This window comes from Lonchura striata, chromosome 2 (assembly GCF_046129695.1).
Source record: "Lonchura striata isolate bLonStr1 chromosome 2, bLonStr1.mat, whole genome shotgun sequence".
In the NCBI taxonomy this organism is placed as follows: Eukaryota; Metazoa; Chordata; class Aves; order Passeriformes; family Estrildidae; genus Lonchura; species Lonchura striata.
Genome location: NC_134604.1, coordinates 5,370,745 through 5,390,948, shown reverse-complemented (window position 1 = coordinate 5,390,948; position 20,204 = coordinate 5,370,745). Strand labels below are relative to the sequence as shown.

General features: G+C 41.0%; 1 protein-coding gene across 1 annotated transcript in view; it reads left to right on the top strand.

Moving 5' to 3' along the window:
• Positions 1-242: 242 nt before the first annotated feature.
• JAM2 (junctional adhesion molecule 2) overlaps positions 243-20,204 on the top strand; it is a 32,599-nt gene continuing 12,637 nt past the window's right edge. The window contains exons 1-2 of the mRNA XM_021532402.2: positions 243-449; positions 17,944-18,009. Of these exons, the coding sequence (XP_021388077.1) occupies positions 395-449; positions 17,944-18,009 (121 nt within the window). The 5' untranslated portion in view covers positions 243-394. The remainder of the gene's footprint in view (positions 450-17,943; positions 18,010-20,204) is intronic.

Here is a 20,204-nt window from a genome sequence, read left to right as displayed (position 1 = left end):
TTATTCTGTTGCAACAAATGTCCTTGAGTTTATGAAGATGTCACAGCTTAAAAAGGAACAAAACGGAGACAAGAACTGCTGTATTCAACACCCCAGAGCCCCGGGGATGCGCGGGGGCATTGCGGGGGCGGTGGAGGAGAGGGATGCTCCCGGAGCCGCATCCCGCCGCGGCTCCCCGCTGCCGGGCGGGCGGGCGAGCGGGCGGGTGGCCAGGGCACATCCCCGCCCCGGTTCCTGCGCTGGGAGCGGGGAGACGCCTCCTCGGACACGTTAAAAGTTTGAGGCGGCTCCGGCTCCGGAGGAGGCAGAGCGCGGCCGCGCACGGCAACAGCTCCGCGGGCGCGGAGCCCCCGGCGCACCGGGCACCGCCCCACGCCGCCGCCGGTACGGGAAGATGGCGAGCCGCAATCCGCGCCTGCTGCTCCTCCTTTTCGTGGGGTTCTTCAGCTGTAAGTGCCCGCGTCCCTGTCCCACGGGGCCACCGCGCCCCGCCGCCCCGGCCAGCTCCCTACTTGCGGGGCTTTCCGACCCGCCACGCCGCCGGGCTGTGCGGGGGACGCTCCCCGCGGGATCTTTACGCGTGTGTTGAGGCGGATGGCTCCTGGAGGTGCCGCTTCCCCTCCCTCATCCCGGGGCGAGAGCAGCCAAATAGCGTTTCCAGGAGCGAAACGCAAACGAGCGCGTCCCCCGCCACACGCATTCTTTCCGTGTGTCTTTCCATGGTTTCGCTCGGATGTAACCTGTTAAAGGCCGGCCTGGTTAAGTGCGAGTCAGCGGCCGTCTGCCGCCGTGCAAACTTTAGGATGCGGGCTGCATACTTTGTTTTTCTGGCCTTTACAAGGTGAATGAACGAGGGGCGGGAGCGCGTTTTCTGTTGCCAGCGCTGGATGCTGCATCTTCGGAACAGTTCTTGAGTTTCCAGTATTTTTATGCTCCGAACTCCTTAAAAATAAAAGGTTAAGGTTACAATAAGTTGAGCAAAGATTCCCCAGCCAGAAAGCACGCATAAATAATAGGAAAAAGCAGATATGTGCAGCACATACCTCCGGAGAGCCACTGAATTATCACACTGTTAGTAGTGCCAGTTGTGATAAGGCTGTCACTTTCAGATCATGTCTTCTTACAGTGCTTCTATTCTATGCTTTTTGTGTCTTACTGATGTTTGGGGAAAGGGCTGTACATGAAAATAGTGTTTTGAAAATATTTATGTTGCACCATCTTCCAATGAAATGACCACCTAGGACCAGCCCAGGATGGGTTCTCAATCCACTGTAGATGTGGAACATCCATGGTACTGATGCTGGGTATATTTTGAGGTTTACCTTTCATTCCTCTTAATAGAACATTACCTAACAAAAAGCTTTGTGTATATAAGCTTCCCCCCCCTTTTTTTTTTTTTTTTTTTTTTTTCAGAGTCCTGCAGTGGAGATATTTGAAGTTATGCATGTCTAATAGGTCATTGGCTTGGAATTTTTTTTTCCCCTCTCTTTTTTCTCCTACAAGACCTTATGGAAATGTTGGGCTGTTAAATGAACAGCTAGTGCAGAAATTCTCTTTCTCATAGTAACTAATAATAATAAACAACATGGCTTGCCTTTTGGTTTTTTTTTTTTTTTACTTTATTTCTTCTTAATTTCATTATATATCTGAGCAGGTGAAACTGCTGTGATTTTTTTTTTTTTGGTGACAGATTTCAGTGTGTTCAGGCTGCTCAGCCTTCTGGTTAGTTGTCTGTTGGCAGTGCTGGCTTTGACTGCTAAGGAAATGATAGAGCGTGCAATACAGTGCATCAAAGTCTGCTGCCTACATCGTTATCAGACTTGAAAGTTTCTTCTTGGTGGGCTTTTTTTTTCCCCTTACTGTCCCAATTCCAAAGAAACACTAGGTGGAAAGCAAGTTTACAAGAAAGGTGCTGATAAGAAGTCCTTTCATTCAGAAAGTGATTGTAGGTGCATGAGTGTGCAAATGCCTACTGTTTGTGGGAGTCAGAGGAAACCCAGGAAGAAATCCAGGAACCAGAAGTCTGCTGCTGCTCCTGTGGCTGGAATGTGTTTACATGAACAGTAAGGCTGAGTAATTCAGGTGTCCAAGCCACCTGAATGGGCTGAGCAGTCTCTTATGTGGGACCCATGTGCTCTGGAGATGGTGGAGAATGGGCAGAAACTAGTGAGGAAAAGGAAGTAGTGATACCTCACAAGCAGCATATGGGTAACGTGGCAAGAGGACACACCCTCAGGCTGAGTCAGGGGAGGACATCAGGAAGAACATGGAAAAGGTTGTTAAGCATTGGAATGGGCTCTCAGGGAGGTGGAAGGGTCACCATCCCTGGAAGTGTTCAAGAAACAACTGGATGTGGCATTCAGTGCCCTGGTTGTGAAAGTGCTGATTGGTCAAAGGTTGGACTCAATGGTCTTAGAGATCTTTTCCAGCTTAAATGGTTCTGCTTAAATGGTTCTGTGGAGCAGGTATAGAGAACTTTCTTGGTAGCTGCAGAAATTAAAAGCTGTGTAAGTTGGTCACAAGGCATCAGCATAGCCAAGGTAGATGATGTTTGCTTTTCATTGGGAACTTGCTAAGAAATAGTCATGCAGAAATTGTAGTTTCTGTGAGCTAATCATCCCTTCCACCTTTAATTTATGGAAACTAAAGAAGCTGGGAGTCTTTAATCATGTTCTCTTTCAGCACAGGCTTCTGGAATTGACATCTCAAAGTTGAAAAAGGTGCCGCAGCGTAAGACTTGTGAGCTCTGTTGGCAAGACAGAATATGTACAGAAAATGTTATTAACCATCATGGCTTCATGGGAGGAGATAGTATGTACTGACCAAATGGCCTTTCTGAGAAGCATCCAGGTGTGATTTTTCTTAATATTTGTGCACACTGAAATGAGCCTTCAGCTGGCGATGCTGGAAGCAAATGCAGTACAATATGTGTGTGAGAGGACAGTGCAGAGGCAATAAATAGTAGTCTTACCTAAATATTTGATGGAGCTCACTGGGGTAGTTTGAGAAGTAAGTAAGGTGATATTTTGTTTATTTTTTTCTGGCTTAAGAAAACCCCACTCCTTAATTCTCAGAAACCTTTCACTCAGATACAGAGATTCTAGACCAAAGAAGCCTTTTGTTTCTTTTCCCCCCCAACCCCAACAAAAAAAATCATAAAGCTGACTGCATTGCTGTAGGAAGTGACAGTGGAAGTGTTTAAACTATGCTTTCTTGACTATATGTGAGAGACAACTGATGTACTCAAAATGGAGACTATTGTCAACCCTCAGCCTTTTGTTGAACCCTCTTTGCTGGATTGGCTTGGTAGGAACTGATTCCTAAATTAGGCCATATTCAGGTGAGATGGGATTTCTTAAATTTGTAAGACTGCATATTTCTCTAGTAATACCTGTTCAGCATAATGCTATAAAGCAGACAGCCTGGTTTTGGAGCAGGACTGGGGGAAGAGGAATTAACTGAATGTTCATTTCATTGCTGGTTTAGGTGAGAAGCAGTATTTATTTGCTTATTTAGTAACCTTTACAATTTCTCCCTCTTGCTTAGATCCTCTCACCTCAGAAGAAACTGGCTGTGAGTTACTGATTTCTCTCAGAAATCATGGCTTTTGCAGCATTTCAGCAAGTCATGCTGTTTTCCTGGGCATGCTGCTTAGAAGGGTCTCTGTTTTCCTGAGAGGGCTCAGGCACAAGTGTTGCTGTTCTGTCTCCCTCCTGTCTCTCTCCAGCAGAGGCAGAGAGAGCTCTTCCTTGGTTGGCCCCATGGTATCATTTTTCTAAGCTGCACAAAAAAAGAAAATGAGGGTGGCTGTCTTCCCTCACTGTATACAAGACAAGAAATGTGCCTGGAAATGTTACATCAAGACAGTTGCAATTCTTTTCTTCTTTTTTAAGGTGGACTTGTGCAAGAGGAGAACTTTGTTATTGCTTGGCCTCCGAGGTCCTGTTTTCTCAGCTTTAAAGTTGCAACAACTCTTTGTTCATGTTGTAGGATACATATTTCTGGTAACTGTGAATATCATAGGGCATCTGGCATTAATAATGACAGTTAAAGCTACCACTGTGACTGGCAGATCTAATTGAGCCTGGATGAGGTCTTCCCGTTGTCTATTTAACTGAATTACACAAAGATATTTATGTGATTATTTCCTGTAATTCCTGCTGCAGCCTATTTTGGTAACTTCCAGGTTCTGCTTCAGAAACTGGCTGATGCCAGTGCAAATGATTTGGTGAGAATACAGAAGTAGTTGTTTTTTGACATCATCTTTTCAATTGATTGATTTAAAAGAACACCTAGTTTCATCTGTCATGACTTAGAGCTAGCAAACCTGTCTGTGTTCACTAACTCCAATTGTTATTTGGGATGTGTGCAGACCTGTTTTTAAAACATTACAGCAGACACTTACCCTTCCTCCAAGGTTGCCCCAGGTGGTTTTATTTCTTCTCAAGTGCTAGTGGTCACTAGGGAGAAGTCCTCTTGTGAAGTATGGGAGAATCTTCTTGTACATCTGATACTAAGAAAATTCAGTTTCCTCATAAATTCACATGAGTAAATAGTAGTAGTATTTCTTCACTGAAGATAGACAGTGACATGAACGTGAACCTTCTGCAGTAGCAGTAAGCAAGCTTCCTTTGTTTGAGGTGGAATAGATTTGGGTTGGTAGTGCTTTTAGAGAGCCAGGAGCAACTAGTAATATAGTTCTGCAGTTGGGATGTAAAATTTTCCATCTGGTATGATCTACTTAGAATCCATCAACACTCAAAATGTAATTCTTGTGTTGGAGCATTTCTGAAGACACTTGCTCCCTGCACATGGTGAACCCTTTTAGGAACACTTTTCTTAAAGTAAGGCTTAGTGTCATAATTTCCCTTAGAAATGCTAGAGGTGACTCCAGTACAAATGCTTATGTAAAGGAAGGTTACTTAAAAATGTGCACACAGCCAGAAATGTCCACAGTGCAAAATAAATATCTTGTATATTAAAGCAGGTGGAGCCCAAGGTAGACATATGTATTTGTCCTTGCAGACTGTTTTCCAGGGCCATATGGAATGGCTAAACTCCCTTGAAGTTATGTAAGGATACCAAGCAAAACAAAATTTGCATAAAATAGTGTCCTTGTGGATATGTACAATGAGCTGTCTTACTGCTGTTTTTTCTTGTTTTGCTGGGGTTTTTTTTCTCCACCATGTTAACTTTGTGGCAGTTTTGCATATGTGTGGAAAAAGAGATGGTTTACACGTTCTTACTGGCTAGTTCAGTGGCTAGTTCAGTTCTAGTTCAGTACCATGGGGAGAGCACTTTAATGGAAACTGAGGGAAATGTTATATGGAAGCTGTTTATTTTGTTTCAAGTCGTTCATTCTATTCTGGTTAGCTCACCCCCTCTCCCACCCCACTTTTGAAAAGCTAACTTTGTTACAGTTTTACTTTCTAGCATGCCTTCTCCCATCGCCAGTACCTTTGAAAGAACCATCAGTTTCAGCAAAATATTTTCTGCAGAAAAGCCTGTCACATCTTGCTCAAAGCACTGTGATTGTTCTGTAATTCAACTCCAGGAAACTTAAAGCAAATATTTTGGTGTCTTGTAATCAAGACAAATTATTTGTTTCCTTCATCTAAATGCTAGGGTTTTTCAGAGAATTGAATACGTATTTCAAAGAATGAGACAGCAGAAGAGGCTGTAGAAGCATTTGAATGATTGCCATTGCTTGTGCTCACCTATATTTCCAAAGTCACTTTTTTTCCTGGAGGACTCCAGCTAGCTTTGTCACCTTTATGCTCACAATATATCATCAAGCACTCAAGTACTTACATAAAAATTCTTAAACTGGGCAGAAAGTAAGCTTGGCAGCTGAACATCTGGTCCTGTTCACTTGTCGGTTTCTAACACAGTGGGAGGTGGAGGAGCTTTTGGAGAAAGACAAAGGGGAAAATGGCAATCTCTGAAAACAGCAAGTCATATTAACAGTCTTAGTTGTTGAACTACTAGTAAGTCTGTAAACCTTTCTAGTTAATAAAAATTAAAGCAGGCATCCAATTTCTCCCAAGGATTATTTGCAGGGAAAACATGAGAAAAAAAAAAATCTGGTACTGAACCTTTTTGAATTATTCCTTTTTAGAAGTTCAAAATTTAGTGGTTTTCAGTAAGAGATGGGAAAATAAAACTTGAATTGAAATAGCTACAATTTGATTCTGATTGTTGAAAGAGGTACAAAATGGTGAGGTTTGAGCTGGAAAGAACAGACCCCACAAGTATGAAGTTCCAATAGATATATTTCACAGCTCTTAGGTGGATTAACTTCTTTAGGATTGAAAATGCTTTTGAACCCATCCAAACGCTTTTGATCAGATTCAAAGGGGAACAAACCATATTATTGTCCGGATGGAAAAAATGATGTATTACATGTTTTTTTAGATAATTTTAACAAAACAGTGGTATTATTAGGACCAGGGCAATAATTGTCTTGTCCTGAGCACTGGTGAGGCCACCCCTTAAATCCTGTGTCCAGTTCTGGGCCCTCACTGCAAGAAAGACATGAAAGTGCTGGAGCATGTCCGGAGAAGGGCAGCAGAGCTTGGGAAGGGCCTGGAGCACAAATCTGATGTGGAGCAGCTGAGGGAGCTAGGAATTTTCAGCCTGGAGAAAAAGAGGCTCAGGGGGCAACTCCTCACTCTCTACAACTCCCTGAAAGGAAGGTGTAGCCAGGGGGGACCATTCTCTTCTCCCAGGGAACAAGTGACAGGACAAGGAGAAATGGCCTCAAGTTGTGTCAGGGAACATTCAGGTTGGACTTTGGGAAGAAACTCTTTTTGAGAAGTGATCTCAAGCATTGGAATGGGGTGCCCAGGGAGGTGGTGGAATCCCCACCCCTGGAGGTGTCCAGTGAATGACTGGACACAGCACTCAGTGCTCTGATCTGAGAGACAAGGTCAGGAATGCTCACGGGATGGATTTGATGGTCCTGGAGATCTTTTCTTTAGTGATTCTGTGACTTCTAAAGGAAACTTTAAGCAATGATTGTGTCACCCAAGTTTCTAGAGCATCAATATGCCATGAGCAGTTGCTTATAAAGGGAATACAGGAAGTAGGCAAAGTAGATGACAAAACATTAGCTTAAAGCAGCATATATGCTTATATGGCAGGCATGGCTTAATAAAATATGTTGATCTGTTGACTCTAACAAGTATTCTAGAAATGTAATGTTGATTTCTTCTAATCAACCTTGTCCTTTGAGTGTGAAAAATATCTGTTTGTTCTAGCTTCTGTAGGCATATGTTAGCCTTAATGGAATTAGAGTGGCTTCAATCCTGTTCAAATGTGCCAGAAGATGTTTCTATAAAATTTGGTATTAAACAACTAAATTGATTATATTATATGTGTTATTGAAGTATTGTAGACAGACATTTTGGCCACCAGACTTTTAAGCATGGAAGTTATGCTGTAGATAGTAGTGACTAAGGGGGCAGAATCCTTAATTACATGTGGTTTACTATAAAAAAAATCATGGCTTTAAAAAATATTTTTATTGTATTTTTACAGAATTGCAGGATTGCTGACATCTTTTTTTGTTTGTTTCATTTTTGTCTCAGTTTGAGATGATTTAAAGGAGAATACTCTGGAATGAATTGCCTCCTCTAATGGGTTCCAACAATTCCTTTCCAGCAATAGAAAATGAATACTAATAGATGAAAATGAAAAAAACTGCACAATAGTTTATTAAGAAACAGAATGCCCACAAGGCAGGGAAAAAAGTAAATAACTGCTAGAAATCAAACAGTTTGATTTCACCTCCCACATACTGGAACAAAGACCCCAAGTGCCAGAGATTACCTGCTCTCAACATGCAATATGGGATGGTGTCAGCTTCCATCTTGGAAGGCAGAAGTTTTCATGGAGCAGTTCCAGCAGCAGACAGAGGCCGGATGACTCATCTGGCACCAACCTTCTCCCCAGGGCAAAGTACAGCAGATCACATCAGCTGCAGCAGCTGGGCTGGAGCCTCTCAGTGTGTTTTCCTCCCTTGCACCAGAGTAGGGCAGCTCCGTCCTGCTGACTCAATGTCCCTGGTCTCTGACAAGGAGCTGCTCAGTTCACCTTCAGGCAGCCCAAAGACTGCTACTGCAGCATCTCCCAGCCAAAAAAAAGGAAAAGCTTCTTGCCTGGGCCAAAACCAAACCAGCCCAGCAAAACCCATGCCACACAGAGCCATGAAAATGCTGGGCAGGGAGTTTTTAAAAACACTCGTGCAAAAGCAAAACTCTTCATCCCCCTGGTCCCCCACACACCAGGTCTTGGGCTACAGGGTCTTAAAGATACTATACCCATTTTTGGGCACAGAGCAGAGAATTGTGGAATACACTATCATAATAAATCACTCTGAAACAGTTTTTGCGACAGTGAAAGAGCTTAGTGTAAGTACCTGCAGACAAGATCATCAAATCCCATTACATGAAGGAGCAAACCACTGAATTGTGAATATTGGCTCATGTGCTCAGCTTCCCCTTCTTCTGATGCAAAGCTGCAAAGTGTTTCATCAGGGAAATACTCTTGAGGATGCAGCTCCTAAAACATCTTTCCTGTGGAAAGCTGTGATGATCACTGAGTTAAAATTTATGCTTGATTTTAAAATAGATAAGGAATAGAATTTGTTTAATCTTTTTTCCTGTGTAACTTTCCAGTGTTGTTCTAATGTTTTCTAATCTGAATACCTGTGTGTTGCTTTGCTTGTGTAGCTTTTACTATGATGAAGACTGTTGTGTTTTGTAGTTGAGTTGTTTAATTTTCTTTGTTTCCTTTAAGGAAACTTGGCACCTCTTATACTGTGACCTATTGTTCCTACCTCTGCCTTCCGGAGGATTTCTTCTAATCAACCCTCTCCTTAGAGTGTGAAAAACATCTTCTCCTTGCTGTAGCTTCTCTTGGCATGTGTTAGCCTTAATGGAATTAGAGTGGCTTGTGTTGTTCAAACATGCCAGAAGATGTTTCTATAAAATTTGCCGTTAAACAACTAAATTATCTATTAAATAGAATTAAAGTTAAAAATATGCATTCATACCATAAACTACAGAGTTGATTGAAGTTACTGGTCATCAAACATGGCTGTTGATTCTGCCAGGAAAGGACTACTGAGCAACCTTGGCAAAGTAAAAGAACTTATGAGTGAAAATGGGATGAGCAATTTGGCCGTTGCGTTTGGATTTTAGGAAGGGATTACAATATTATTTTAGCTGTGAGAACTGGTCATCATGTTCCCTGCTCATACTGGCAAAGAACCTGGTCTTTAGTCTGGAGGACAAAAAGCTTAAAAACTAAGTTCAGTGCTCTCTAATAGGATGCAGTCCTAAAATTCATGGTTCAAGTGACATTTACAGAAGTGAAACCACCACTCCCACCCCCAGTTACTGGAAACATCTCAGAAACCCTAAAGTCACAAAGCATTGCACAAGATCCTTGCAGAGTATTTAAAGATCATTCTACCAAAAAGTTGGAAGGACCTTTTTTTTTTTTAAATGAGCTTGCTAAGTACAATGAAGTCACAGTAGTGTGTCCCAAAGTCAGCAAAATTTGAATGAGAAAAAGCATATGTAACACCCTTTAAAAAACTCACCTCAAGGAGTTACATGGAATGCCTATAGAAGTGTATTCTAGGTCAATATTTGCTTCAGAGAGAATGGGTTTTTAAAAAATTTAAACTATTTCAGATGTTTTATCTCCTTCATTGGTGGAACATAGTGGGAAATAATGTGGCAATGCTGACTTGGCCATTATACTTTGCTGCAAATGAGACATTTGTCTGCAGTTGGCCAAATTTGCTATCCTACCTGCTATTTGAGATGTTTGCTGTTTTCTGGTTAGTTAGCTACTCCTATGCCTTTAGAAGCCAGAACTTAATACACTGTTGTATGTACCCATCCTCTGTAGTGTGATTTATAGAAATTTTGAGATTAATCAACAAAGTGTTGAGAAGATCCATTTGAAAGGGACTGAGGATGGCAGACAGGTTGAAACTGGATGATCTTTAAGGTTTTTTTTCCAACCCAAATCATTTTATGACTTTATGATGTACAAGAAATTTGGTTCCAGCTTAAATTAATAGGACTAAATACAGGATGAGACACCTCACTTTACCAATGTATTTACTTAGAACAATTTAAAATTATACTGTCAAAGTGTTCTTCTTAATAATCTGGAAATATGCTCCAACAGTAAGGGAACTTGTCTGACTTCCCTGGTTTTGAATGAGCAAAGACTCCAGTTTCATATGGAATATAATGGAATTGTAAGTAATACTGGTTGATACAGTTTGAACGTAAACTAAATCTGTTCACAGGATTTTAAGATAAATAATGGGTGTATTTATAGGTTTATAAATGAGGTGACTTCATGAAAGTGTTTATTCTTTCCAAATTGTTTGGCAATTCCAGCAAAAGTCACTTAAAGGTTATAGGAGACTTCAGAGATCTTTATGGCAAATTGAGGGCTAGAATGGTTGTGCTCATTTGGGGAGTGGTGGGGTATTGTTTGTTTCCTCTGGTTTTCCAACTCTCTTGTGTTTCAGAGCTGATTTTACAGTTGATGTAAATCAGTCTTGGTACTATTGACTTCAGATGGACACGCTGGTTTGCACTGGGTACCAAGCTTTATTTTGCAAATGTAATAACATTATACAGCTTCACGAGGTGTTTGCACAGGGAAGTCTTTGTGCTGGATTGTTACCCCTAGAAATGCAAAGGGAAATCTGTTTGTTCAGCTTCGGCTTTGCACTGTATGATACGAGGGGGATGGGACAGCAGTGGTAAGGGGCTTCTACACCAATGGCCTATTCACATAGTCTTTTGAAAAAATGATGGCACTAGACACATGTTCTCAGCATCTTGATGCATCTTAAAATAAGCAACAGCTGAAGCAGCTATAGGCTCTCACTGCATTTACAAGCTGTCTTTGAGCTGCCAATGAGTTGCTGTGGAAACCATTGCTGAGCAGGACCAGGAGATGGCTGGAAAATAGGCTTTTTTTGAGAGCCTGACTAGTTTAAACCCCCATCCCCCATTTGCAGAAGCTCCTTCTGAATTGCCATGGAGACAAGAGGAGTACTGGTGTTTTGAGACTTGTAAAAGTGAGAGCTATAAATATTTATTTGGCTAACAGCAGATGCTTTCTGTGATGTCTCTCTGTTAGAGTAAACTCCATGCTACATTGAACCTTTGCAACTTGCACATTCTGTGCATTCAAGCCCTTCCTCTCTTCTGTGTGAGTAGAAAAGAAGGAAGCAATATAAACACTGACGGGAATTAAATTTTACATTTTGAATATTAATTATAAAACATTAAATCATAATTTTTTCCTCAGTATTTCCCCCTCTCATGCACTACTCTTTCAGTATTGGGACTACTGAAAGCTCTTAGGAGACTGTTGAGTTTGTCTAAAATTGTTGTACTTCTGTGTTCAGTTTTTCAGAAAGGTTGACCTAAATAATCTCTTGCTTTCTTGCCCTGTGCCACTTGACTTTTTTTTCCTTCCACTTTCTTCTCTACAAGCACTTCAAGTTTTGTGTTTCCAGAGCCAACTGTCCTTGGGGCTCTGAAATAAAATTAACCATTAACATGACCTTAAATTCTTAGGACTCCCACTGATAACTTTAGATAATTGGCTCTGAAAACTTTAGTCTTTTGTTACTTTTATTTTAAAGATGTTTTTAATTATTTTTTTCTTTTTCTTAACTTGAAAACTAAGACTAAAAACACCATGATGGATGTGCTGGCTTAACAGTTTCCACAAAGCTGAGGATTAAGGTAACTGAGTGACTGAAATTGAGTTTCTTTTGCCTATTTTCCCTGCAGTGATGTGGGATAACTTCCTCTAGCTCTTGTTCAAAATTTGAGGTCTTAAGGCTGTGTTTATGTTGTTAACTTAATCACAGGGTCACAGAATGGTTTGGATTGAAGGAACCTTGTTGGAGATGGAAATGTTATGGTTTATGGCTTGAACACCTTTATGAAAGATTTTTGCCTGTTGTAGTAAAGGTGTTTAACAACCTCCCTCCCTCCCTCCCTCCCTCTCTCCCTTTCTTTCTCCCTCTTTTACTATTAAATACAATATATCAATTTTTCGGTAACAGCATCTAATCTTGTTTGGTTTTAATCACTTTTTTTTTTGTATATTCAAACTTTTCTGCTTTTGATCAGTTTTTTTTCACAGAGAGTTAGTTCCCTTTCCTCTTCTCTGCTTGGGGTGGATCGCAATGACCTTAAAACTCATCTAGTTTCAATCCCCTTGCCATGGGCAAGGACATCTTCCACTAAACCAGGTTGGTCAGAGCTCCATCCAGCCTGGCCTTGAACACTTCCAGCAATGGAGCACACAAAACTTCTCTGAACAACCTATTCCAGTGCCTCACCACCCTCACAAGGACAAATTTCTTCCTAATATCGAATTTAAACTTGCCTTCTTCCAGTTTAGAGACATTCCTCCTTGTTCCTCTCACTACATACTCGTGTAAAATGTCCCTATCCATGGGTTTTGTATCCACTTTAGGTACTGAAAGGCTGCAATAAGGCTCTTTTCCAGGCTGAATGATCCCATGGTGGAGTTACCATTCATGGATGTGTTTTTAAGAAAAGATTGGATGTGGCACTTGGTGCCATGGTTTAGTTGATCTGTTGAGGCATAGGTTGGACTCGATGATCTTGGAGGTCTCTTCCAACCTAGTGATTCTCTGAATTCTGTGAAGTGTGGCAAAAAGGGAGCCAAAACAGGTGTCCTTAAATGACGTGACAATGGCAAAACTCCAGGTGTCATTTGAGTGCCTTGTGGTAGGTAGTTCCATGGCTGACAAGTTTGCATCAGCACCTAATCCTGTAGCTGAGGGTTCACCCTGAAGTGGTCACGTCTGAAGGATGCTGACACCAAACAAATGTCTGGTTTCCTATTCTCTTTCAGGGAGCTCAGTAAGAGAATTGCCTTTATTCTTGAGACACTGGACTTCCTAAATTTACAGTATCCTCAGGAACTCTTTGTTAAACTTTGCTTTAGACCACCTGTTGTTTAGAACTTGGCAAAACAAATGCAAAACTGTTTTGTCTCCTGTACTTTTAACTTTGTTTTCATTTTGTTCTCATGTAATTTCTTCCAGGCACACTGTTTCTTTTTATTTGATTTGACTAACATATTTTTCCTTAATGATTCATCTAGCTAGTAGTTTCAGTTTACAGCTGTGAGTATTTATCAAATGGAAAGTGTGGTTTTTTGGAGTTTACTTCCAAACAAATATAGCTACTGACATGTGAAAGCAGCTTTTTTTTAATTTTTTTTTTATTTTTTTATTTTTTTATTTTTTTATTTCTGGTCTTTAAAAAGCAGCCTGAATAGAAGGTTTACTGGTACAGTAATATGTCATCTTTTCACTATTGCTCTTTATATGGTGAATTTACAATCCAAAGCTGAAGACTTGCATTCTGAATATTTGGCACAGATGTTTCTTGAAGGATGTCTAAGGGAAGAGATGTTCTAGCTTTAAACACTTCTCCTATCTTTCTGTTTGATCATAATATATAATGGTTTTAATATAGTCAGCTGTCTCTGCACCAGCGTACATTAGTGTTTGAACTCTACAGCTTCTTGAAAAGGGTCATGTATATGTGTGGTTTGTGTATGTGAGGAGGGCTGTGTGTATGCTGAACTTCTTTCTCTCCCTTTCTCCCCCTCTTTCTCATATTTTCTACTTAATTGTATTGTATAATATAATCTCCATGTATTCTATAAATCCCTTGATGTAAGGGTAAATAAGGAGACTTTGTGCAATTGCAAGCTCCCAGTAAAAAACATGCAAAGTAATTCTGTAATGACTTTCATACTGGAAAGTAAATACCATGATCCTGCTCCAGAAGTCATAAAATGTGTTTTCCTTTTCTGGCTTCATATTCTGTGAATATTTTGATCATTGAATATTTTGAGTTGCATGACACCTGTATAAATGAGAAGGAGAGAAATTTCCAGGCCCATGAAACTACAAATATAATACCATGGTGTTGTACTAGAGCTGTTTTGTGTCCAGACTAAAGAGGTTGATGAAATGGCAATTTGTAAATAATTTGCAAATTATCCACACATTGGACACCTAGAAAGGCTTCCTTTTGAAATGTTATCAAGCGTTAGCTGCTGTCAAGAGTCTCAGAATATAATGCTCCTCCCCATCATGAAGGAAGATGGTATTTCAAGAGATAAATGTGATTTGTTAACTGTTGGCATCTAGAATATGGGGGGAGAGGGGGCAAGAGGGATATTGTTCTAGAAATATGGTTTGGGTAAAAGTCACATGTTAATTTTTTTTCCCATGAATCTAAATAGGACCTAATAGGTTAAAAAGAAAATTAAAAAAAAAAAAAAAAGGAACTGGGCTGTGTGTAGACTTGCAGGAGAAATGGTTGCTTTGGGAGGAGCTGGAGAAATGGTTTTCTCCTCTGGTTTCAACAGGGTGTGAGGGGGCTCATACAGAGGATTATTACAATTTCTTTCTTTAAAGTTCAGTAGGAAAGTTTTCATTCTTGGAAGGATGAAAAAATTTTCTACGTGCTATTTCTAGTGCAAATATTTTTTTGCTATTTCAGTATTCTCAGGGTATGTAAATGTCATTGCTAGAATTCTTCATGTGTTATTTATTCAGTATTATAAACTTCTGATTATAATTCTTTGGGGTAACATAAAGTGGATAAAATTGAAACATATTACAGACAGGATAGCTATACACAATTTGTATCTTTTGGTAATGTGCACATATGAAAGCAGAAGGAGTAGCAGAGAGGAACACATTCCCACAACTACTACATTTACTCTGTTTTAAACTGGCAGTAATTCGTTTTTCCTAAAGTTAGTCTGTTCTGTCTGTGATGGTAACTGCTAACTAAACTCCCTGAGTCCCTGTCTTTCTCTCAACCCGTGAGCTTTTTAATCTTATTTCCTCCTTGGTGGTGTTGAGGAGGATGGATGAGAGAGCAGCTGTGTGGGTGTCTGGCAGCCACCCAAGGTCAGCCCACCACAACATACAGTGAATTAATAACTGAACTCTTGCTAAAATACCAGGGACTCAGACACCATTTCTGAGTGTTTCTCCATGGCTCAGAGGCAGTGATTATAGATACCTGTAGAACTGTAATTTGTATTTTTAAAGGATGCTGAAAAAAACTCTAGAAAATTAAGGAGGAAAAGGGCGTAGGAACAGAATGAATGAAGAATTCCCTCTGTTGTGTCAGACTTAAACCATAAGGAATGATCTTTAATGGAGAAGAAAACTATGATAGGGTACTATGGTGTATGGGACCAGTGCTGTTTAATGTCTTCATTATTGACATAGACAAAGGGATCAAGTGCACCCTTGGCAGATTTGCTGGTGACACCAAGATGAGTGGTGCTGTTGCCCCACTTGAAGGATTTGATTGTCATCCAGAAGGACCTGGACTAATTCAAGAAGTGGCCCATGGGAATGTCATGAGGTTTAAAAAGACTGAATTCAAGGTGCTCCACCTGGGTCAGGCCAACCCCTGGTATCAATCTGTTGCACTAGGACACGAAATAACTTACACACTCACACGAAGATTAAAAGAGTAAAAGGAAGAAACTTTTATTTCTGACTTTGTAATGTACAGAATTTTAAAAGTGATTCAAGGAAGAAATTGCTACCTCTCTCACTACACTGGTTAAACTAACAGTCTATCAATTCTCTCCTCCCACAAAGAATGTAAAAAAATCATTATTTACATGAACAGTGTGTGAGAACTCTAGTAGAAATATGTAAACATCAGAAGGCATACAAAACTTTTAAAAGAATTTAAGAATCAAGAGACTGTTAATTTGTTTGTGTCTTCAGGTCAAGACTAGATACTCATCTGCTAGGGTATGTGCAACTCTTCCCCCATTAAGCAGGGGAAAGAGAAATTAATTATTTAGGGATAGACGAAGGAGGTGTGTGCTTAAGAATGTCTAATCTTGCTATTTTCCTAGTTTCTGTCAGTCAAAAGAAGGTTGTTTTTGACCAAGTCAAGTTTCTAAACATTGATGAAACAGTTTCTCAGTTCTTGTCCATACTTGCTGTAGCAATTGTTCAGTTGGCTGATGCAGACGGAGGAAATGGACTGCATTAGAAGTGTCTGTGCTGTCTTCTAAACTAGTACTAAACCAAGAGAACTTGAGATACTTTTCAGGAAAAAAGAAGTAGACCTGTGTAAAGAACTGTGATCAGCTGTTTTTAAGCACTTGCTAGCCTGATGTGGATTAATTATAATACCTGCACCAATTCCTGGTAGCTGGGTGGGGGTTGATGTAGGTCTAGTGGTTATTTCACATGTTCTTTCTGGAATTTCAGTGCTCCCAATACATGAGTGTGAGGAACCAATTTAATTCTGAGTTCTGTCTCAATATTGTTTGAAATTACTGGAGGTGTGGGGGGAGAGGCTGTACAAGTGCTACTTGCAGGAGGCAGCTAGGAGAAGATGGAAAGCCCTGTCTCTCAGGAGACTTTCCCTGGCAACCATCTCACATATAATATAGGCAGTTAGTAGGAGACCACTGAGGCCACTGACCTCCAGAGAGGTTCTCCAGTCAGATGGTGAAAGGGCAATGGGCTGCAGTGGAATGTTGGACTGGGCCAACGATCTCCTCTCAGCATTGCAGACCTTGGGAGGAGACAGGGGTATAAAAATAACTGTATCACAAGCTTAGTAGCTTTTTGTCATTTTGCCCTAACTAGCTGGTTCTTTTACCCCCATTTTTTTGCCTTCGTTGGCCCTTGCTTGCCCTTCCTCTCTTGCTGTCACCCCTCCCTGGCTGGACACTTGCTGACCACGTCCTGTGGCCTGCCCTACCACTTCATCTCCCTGGTGTGCTCCAGCCTGCCTGTCCTGCCTACCTGCACTCCTGGCGATGCCTGACCTGCTTCTCTCCCTGCCTGCCTTGTTCCTGCCTGAGCCAGCTGCTCTCAACTCTGCATCACAGCTCTAGCCTGTGTCCACGACCCCCACTATGACCTGTCCAGAGTTCTGCAGCTCCTGCTCAAGCGCCGCTCACCTCGTCTCTGGCTGCCCGTTCATGTTTCTGCAGGAGCCTTTGCTCTGGGAGCTGCAAAGGCTCCCCTGGTGGGGCACGTTCACACACCTCCTGCCAGCCGGACATCAGCAGCCCACCCTGAGATTCTGGTAGTAATGCCCATTTTTTCTCTCAGTTGCCCCCCGTCTCTTTCTCTGCCCATTCTTTTTCCTTCTCCTTGTTCATCTTCTGGCTTTTCTATTTTTCCTTAGTAGGGCAACATTCTTTTCACTACCAATAAATGGTTCTCAGATACAATACTTGCCTCATTTCACATAATTCCATCCTCAGACATCTGTTTTAGAAGAACCCCCCACAGTTCCCCCTTAGTGGAATGCAACAAGGAGATATCCAAGAGTGTATGAGGATTTTTTTTCTTTCTTTGAGTTAAAACTAGATAAATCTTAATTATCTTCCTTCTCTTTTCAAGAAGAATTTGAGATAATTGCCAATTACTGTACGTATTTTTCACCGTGTAGAATCTGTAAGTGGTACTCAGAAAATGTGCATGCCTTGTAATAAGAATGTTATAGAAAATATACTTATGGATTAATAGATATCTCCCCGGTTATAAACAGACATTACCATAGCATAAAATGTTTACTGTCTATATACACTTAAATATCATTATGCCATTGTAAAAAAGAAATATTACTTATTTTTTACAGATGCCAGAACCTGGAGAAAAAAGATTAACTGTTCAAGGCCAGCCCTGGTCTAGCTCTTTGTCTGTACTCTCTCATAGGCAATGTCTAACTTGTACAGTGTGAGGAGGTCTCAAAAATATTGCTTGCAGCTGCCAAATCACGTGTGAAATCACAAATGTTTATTGCTGAATTGTCTTTTTTTTTTGCTGTCCCCTTGCAGGTCCTGATGTGTCTGGAATCTCCATTGAAACAGATAACAAAAATGTAAAAGCAGAGGAGTTCAAGGGTATAGTATGGGCATTGTTGTGATAATTTTTATTGTATACACAATACATGCAAACCATGCATACAGAAGCTGTGCAGCTATTGAGGTTGTCTTCCTCTTTCCTGAGGGGTCTTGTGCCTACTCTCTCCACTGATTCTGTGTTATCTTGGTCTTGTCCCCATTTTCTCTTACTTGAGGTGGAGTTGACCTCGGTGCTCCCCAGAGATCCTTTTCAGCCTCACCTGTTCTATGGTTCTGTGACTTGTGTGTCAGCCCTGTGACTTCTGCCATGGGAGCTGATGGAAAGGAGAAACATTAAATATCTTACAAGACAGAAAAGTGAGGGACTAGAGAGAACAGATATAAGTTTGTTAATTGCAACTAACAATAATTTAATGGCTGTTTTTACTTGTCAGTAGCTGTAATGGCTATTTACATAGTTATATATGTTATATATATATGTGTGTGTCATATATAAAATAGCAAAATACTTCAAATAATGGGGTGGAGAACTTAGGCAAAGAGGAAAACCTGTTTTCTGGGTAGATGAGAAAGGGGAGTACTGTAGAGTGAGGTTTGTGGGTTATGTGGGTTTGTTTTTCGAATTTGGTTGGAGTGGAGAGAGGTAGGAATTTGGGATCAAAAAACCCATTCTCTGAGCTTTAAACCTTATTCAGCTTCTTGAGGTAATAATCAACTATTTTAGAGGTCTCTAAAATTGTCATCTGGACTTCTGTTAAGTATTCTTTTCTTGACAGAATCCATTTAGAGCTCAAGGCAGGCAAAACCACAGAGAAATGTTTCAGGTAATACTAAAACTTGATCAGGTTCTGTCTTTTTATGTGGTATATGGCTTGTATTTTGTCTTTTGTTACTTGCACATTGAATGGAATCAGTTTAGCACAGCCCAGATGCCAAGCCAAGCTCTCCATGTGAGAACTAAGGAATGGTGGGGCCAATAGGCATTTATTCCACTGTGAGTGCAGCTGGTCTGAAATGCATTTTCCTTCTCTCCTCTAACTCCTCTTACTGTAGAGGAGGATGGTCAGGCACTGGGACAGGCTTCCCAGGGGTGTGGTCATGGTACCAAGCCTGACAGAGCTCAAGGAGCATCTAGGTGACACTGCTAGTCATGGTTTTGTTTTAGGTAGTTCTGCAAGGAGAAGGGAGTTGGGCTCACTGACTCTTAGCATTCCTTCCAACTCGAGATATTCTATAATTCTATCGCCAATGATAGCCTCCAGACCAGCTGTAAGTCCAAATTAAATATTGTGCAGATCTCTCCACGATTCCAGAGGGCTTTTGTGGGCCCAGCAGTACCAGTGCTGATGCACAGTATCCTGTGGACCTACCTTAATGCAAATCAAGTACACCTGCTCTGGAAAATACTTCTTCCTGACTCCATTCCTATGGGAAAAAGCAGGAGAGGGGAGCTATAACTGAGGATGATTTTACTGTGTTGTCTCTGTTCTGTGCACACTCCCTTTCTTCCATCCATTCCTTTTCTCTGAATAAGATTAGTGGGTGGGCATCAGTGCTAGGTTTTTTCTGAAACAAAAACATGTGGCATGCAAGAAAGGGGCAGCTCATTTGGGACAGAGGTGACTTGTTCAGCTGGGAACACTTCAGCTGAGCTCTGTGTCAGCTAACACAGACCAGCTCATTTGACAAGCCAACTGTCAGCAGGCCAGTAGCAAAAGCAAGCTGAGCTTGAATGATGGTTTCTCTTTGTTAGAAGGATACAAAAACAAAATGGAAAGGAAACTAGCAAATCTTAAGATTCAGGAAGCCTCCACCCATACACTCAACCTGAAGTCAGGAACCTCAGACTTCCTGAGTGCACAGTATGTTTTTCAAAACAGCCAGTGCATGTGTAACATGTTTCTGGCAAGGAATGCTCTCCTGCCTCAATTTTTCTTTCAAGTCTGGATATTTTTTTTTACCCCTATGAGGTATCACCAAGGCTACCAGTCTGGGTTTTTGTTTCTTTTCTGAGCAGACCTAGGAAATCAGACTCTGAAGGGCAAAGGAGTAGATCTCTCTGCAGCTCTTAATTACCTTCCAGCCTCATTTGTTTAGACTGTAAAGAAATGTGATGGTTGATTATGTTTGAACAGTGCATGTTAGCATTATGAAAGCTAGACAGTCCTTGTCAAAACTATAAAGGATTTTATTTTATTTACTTTGGATATTGTGGTCTATATTGGAAAATTGGT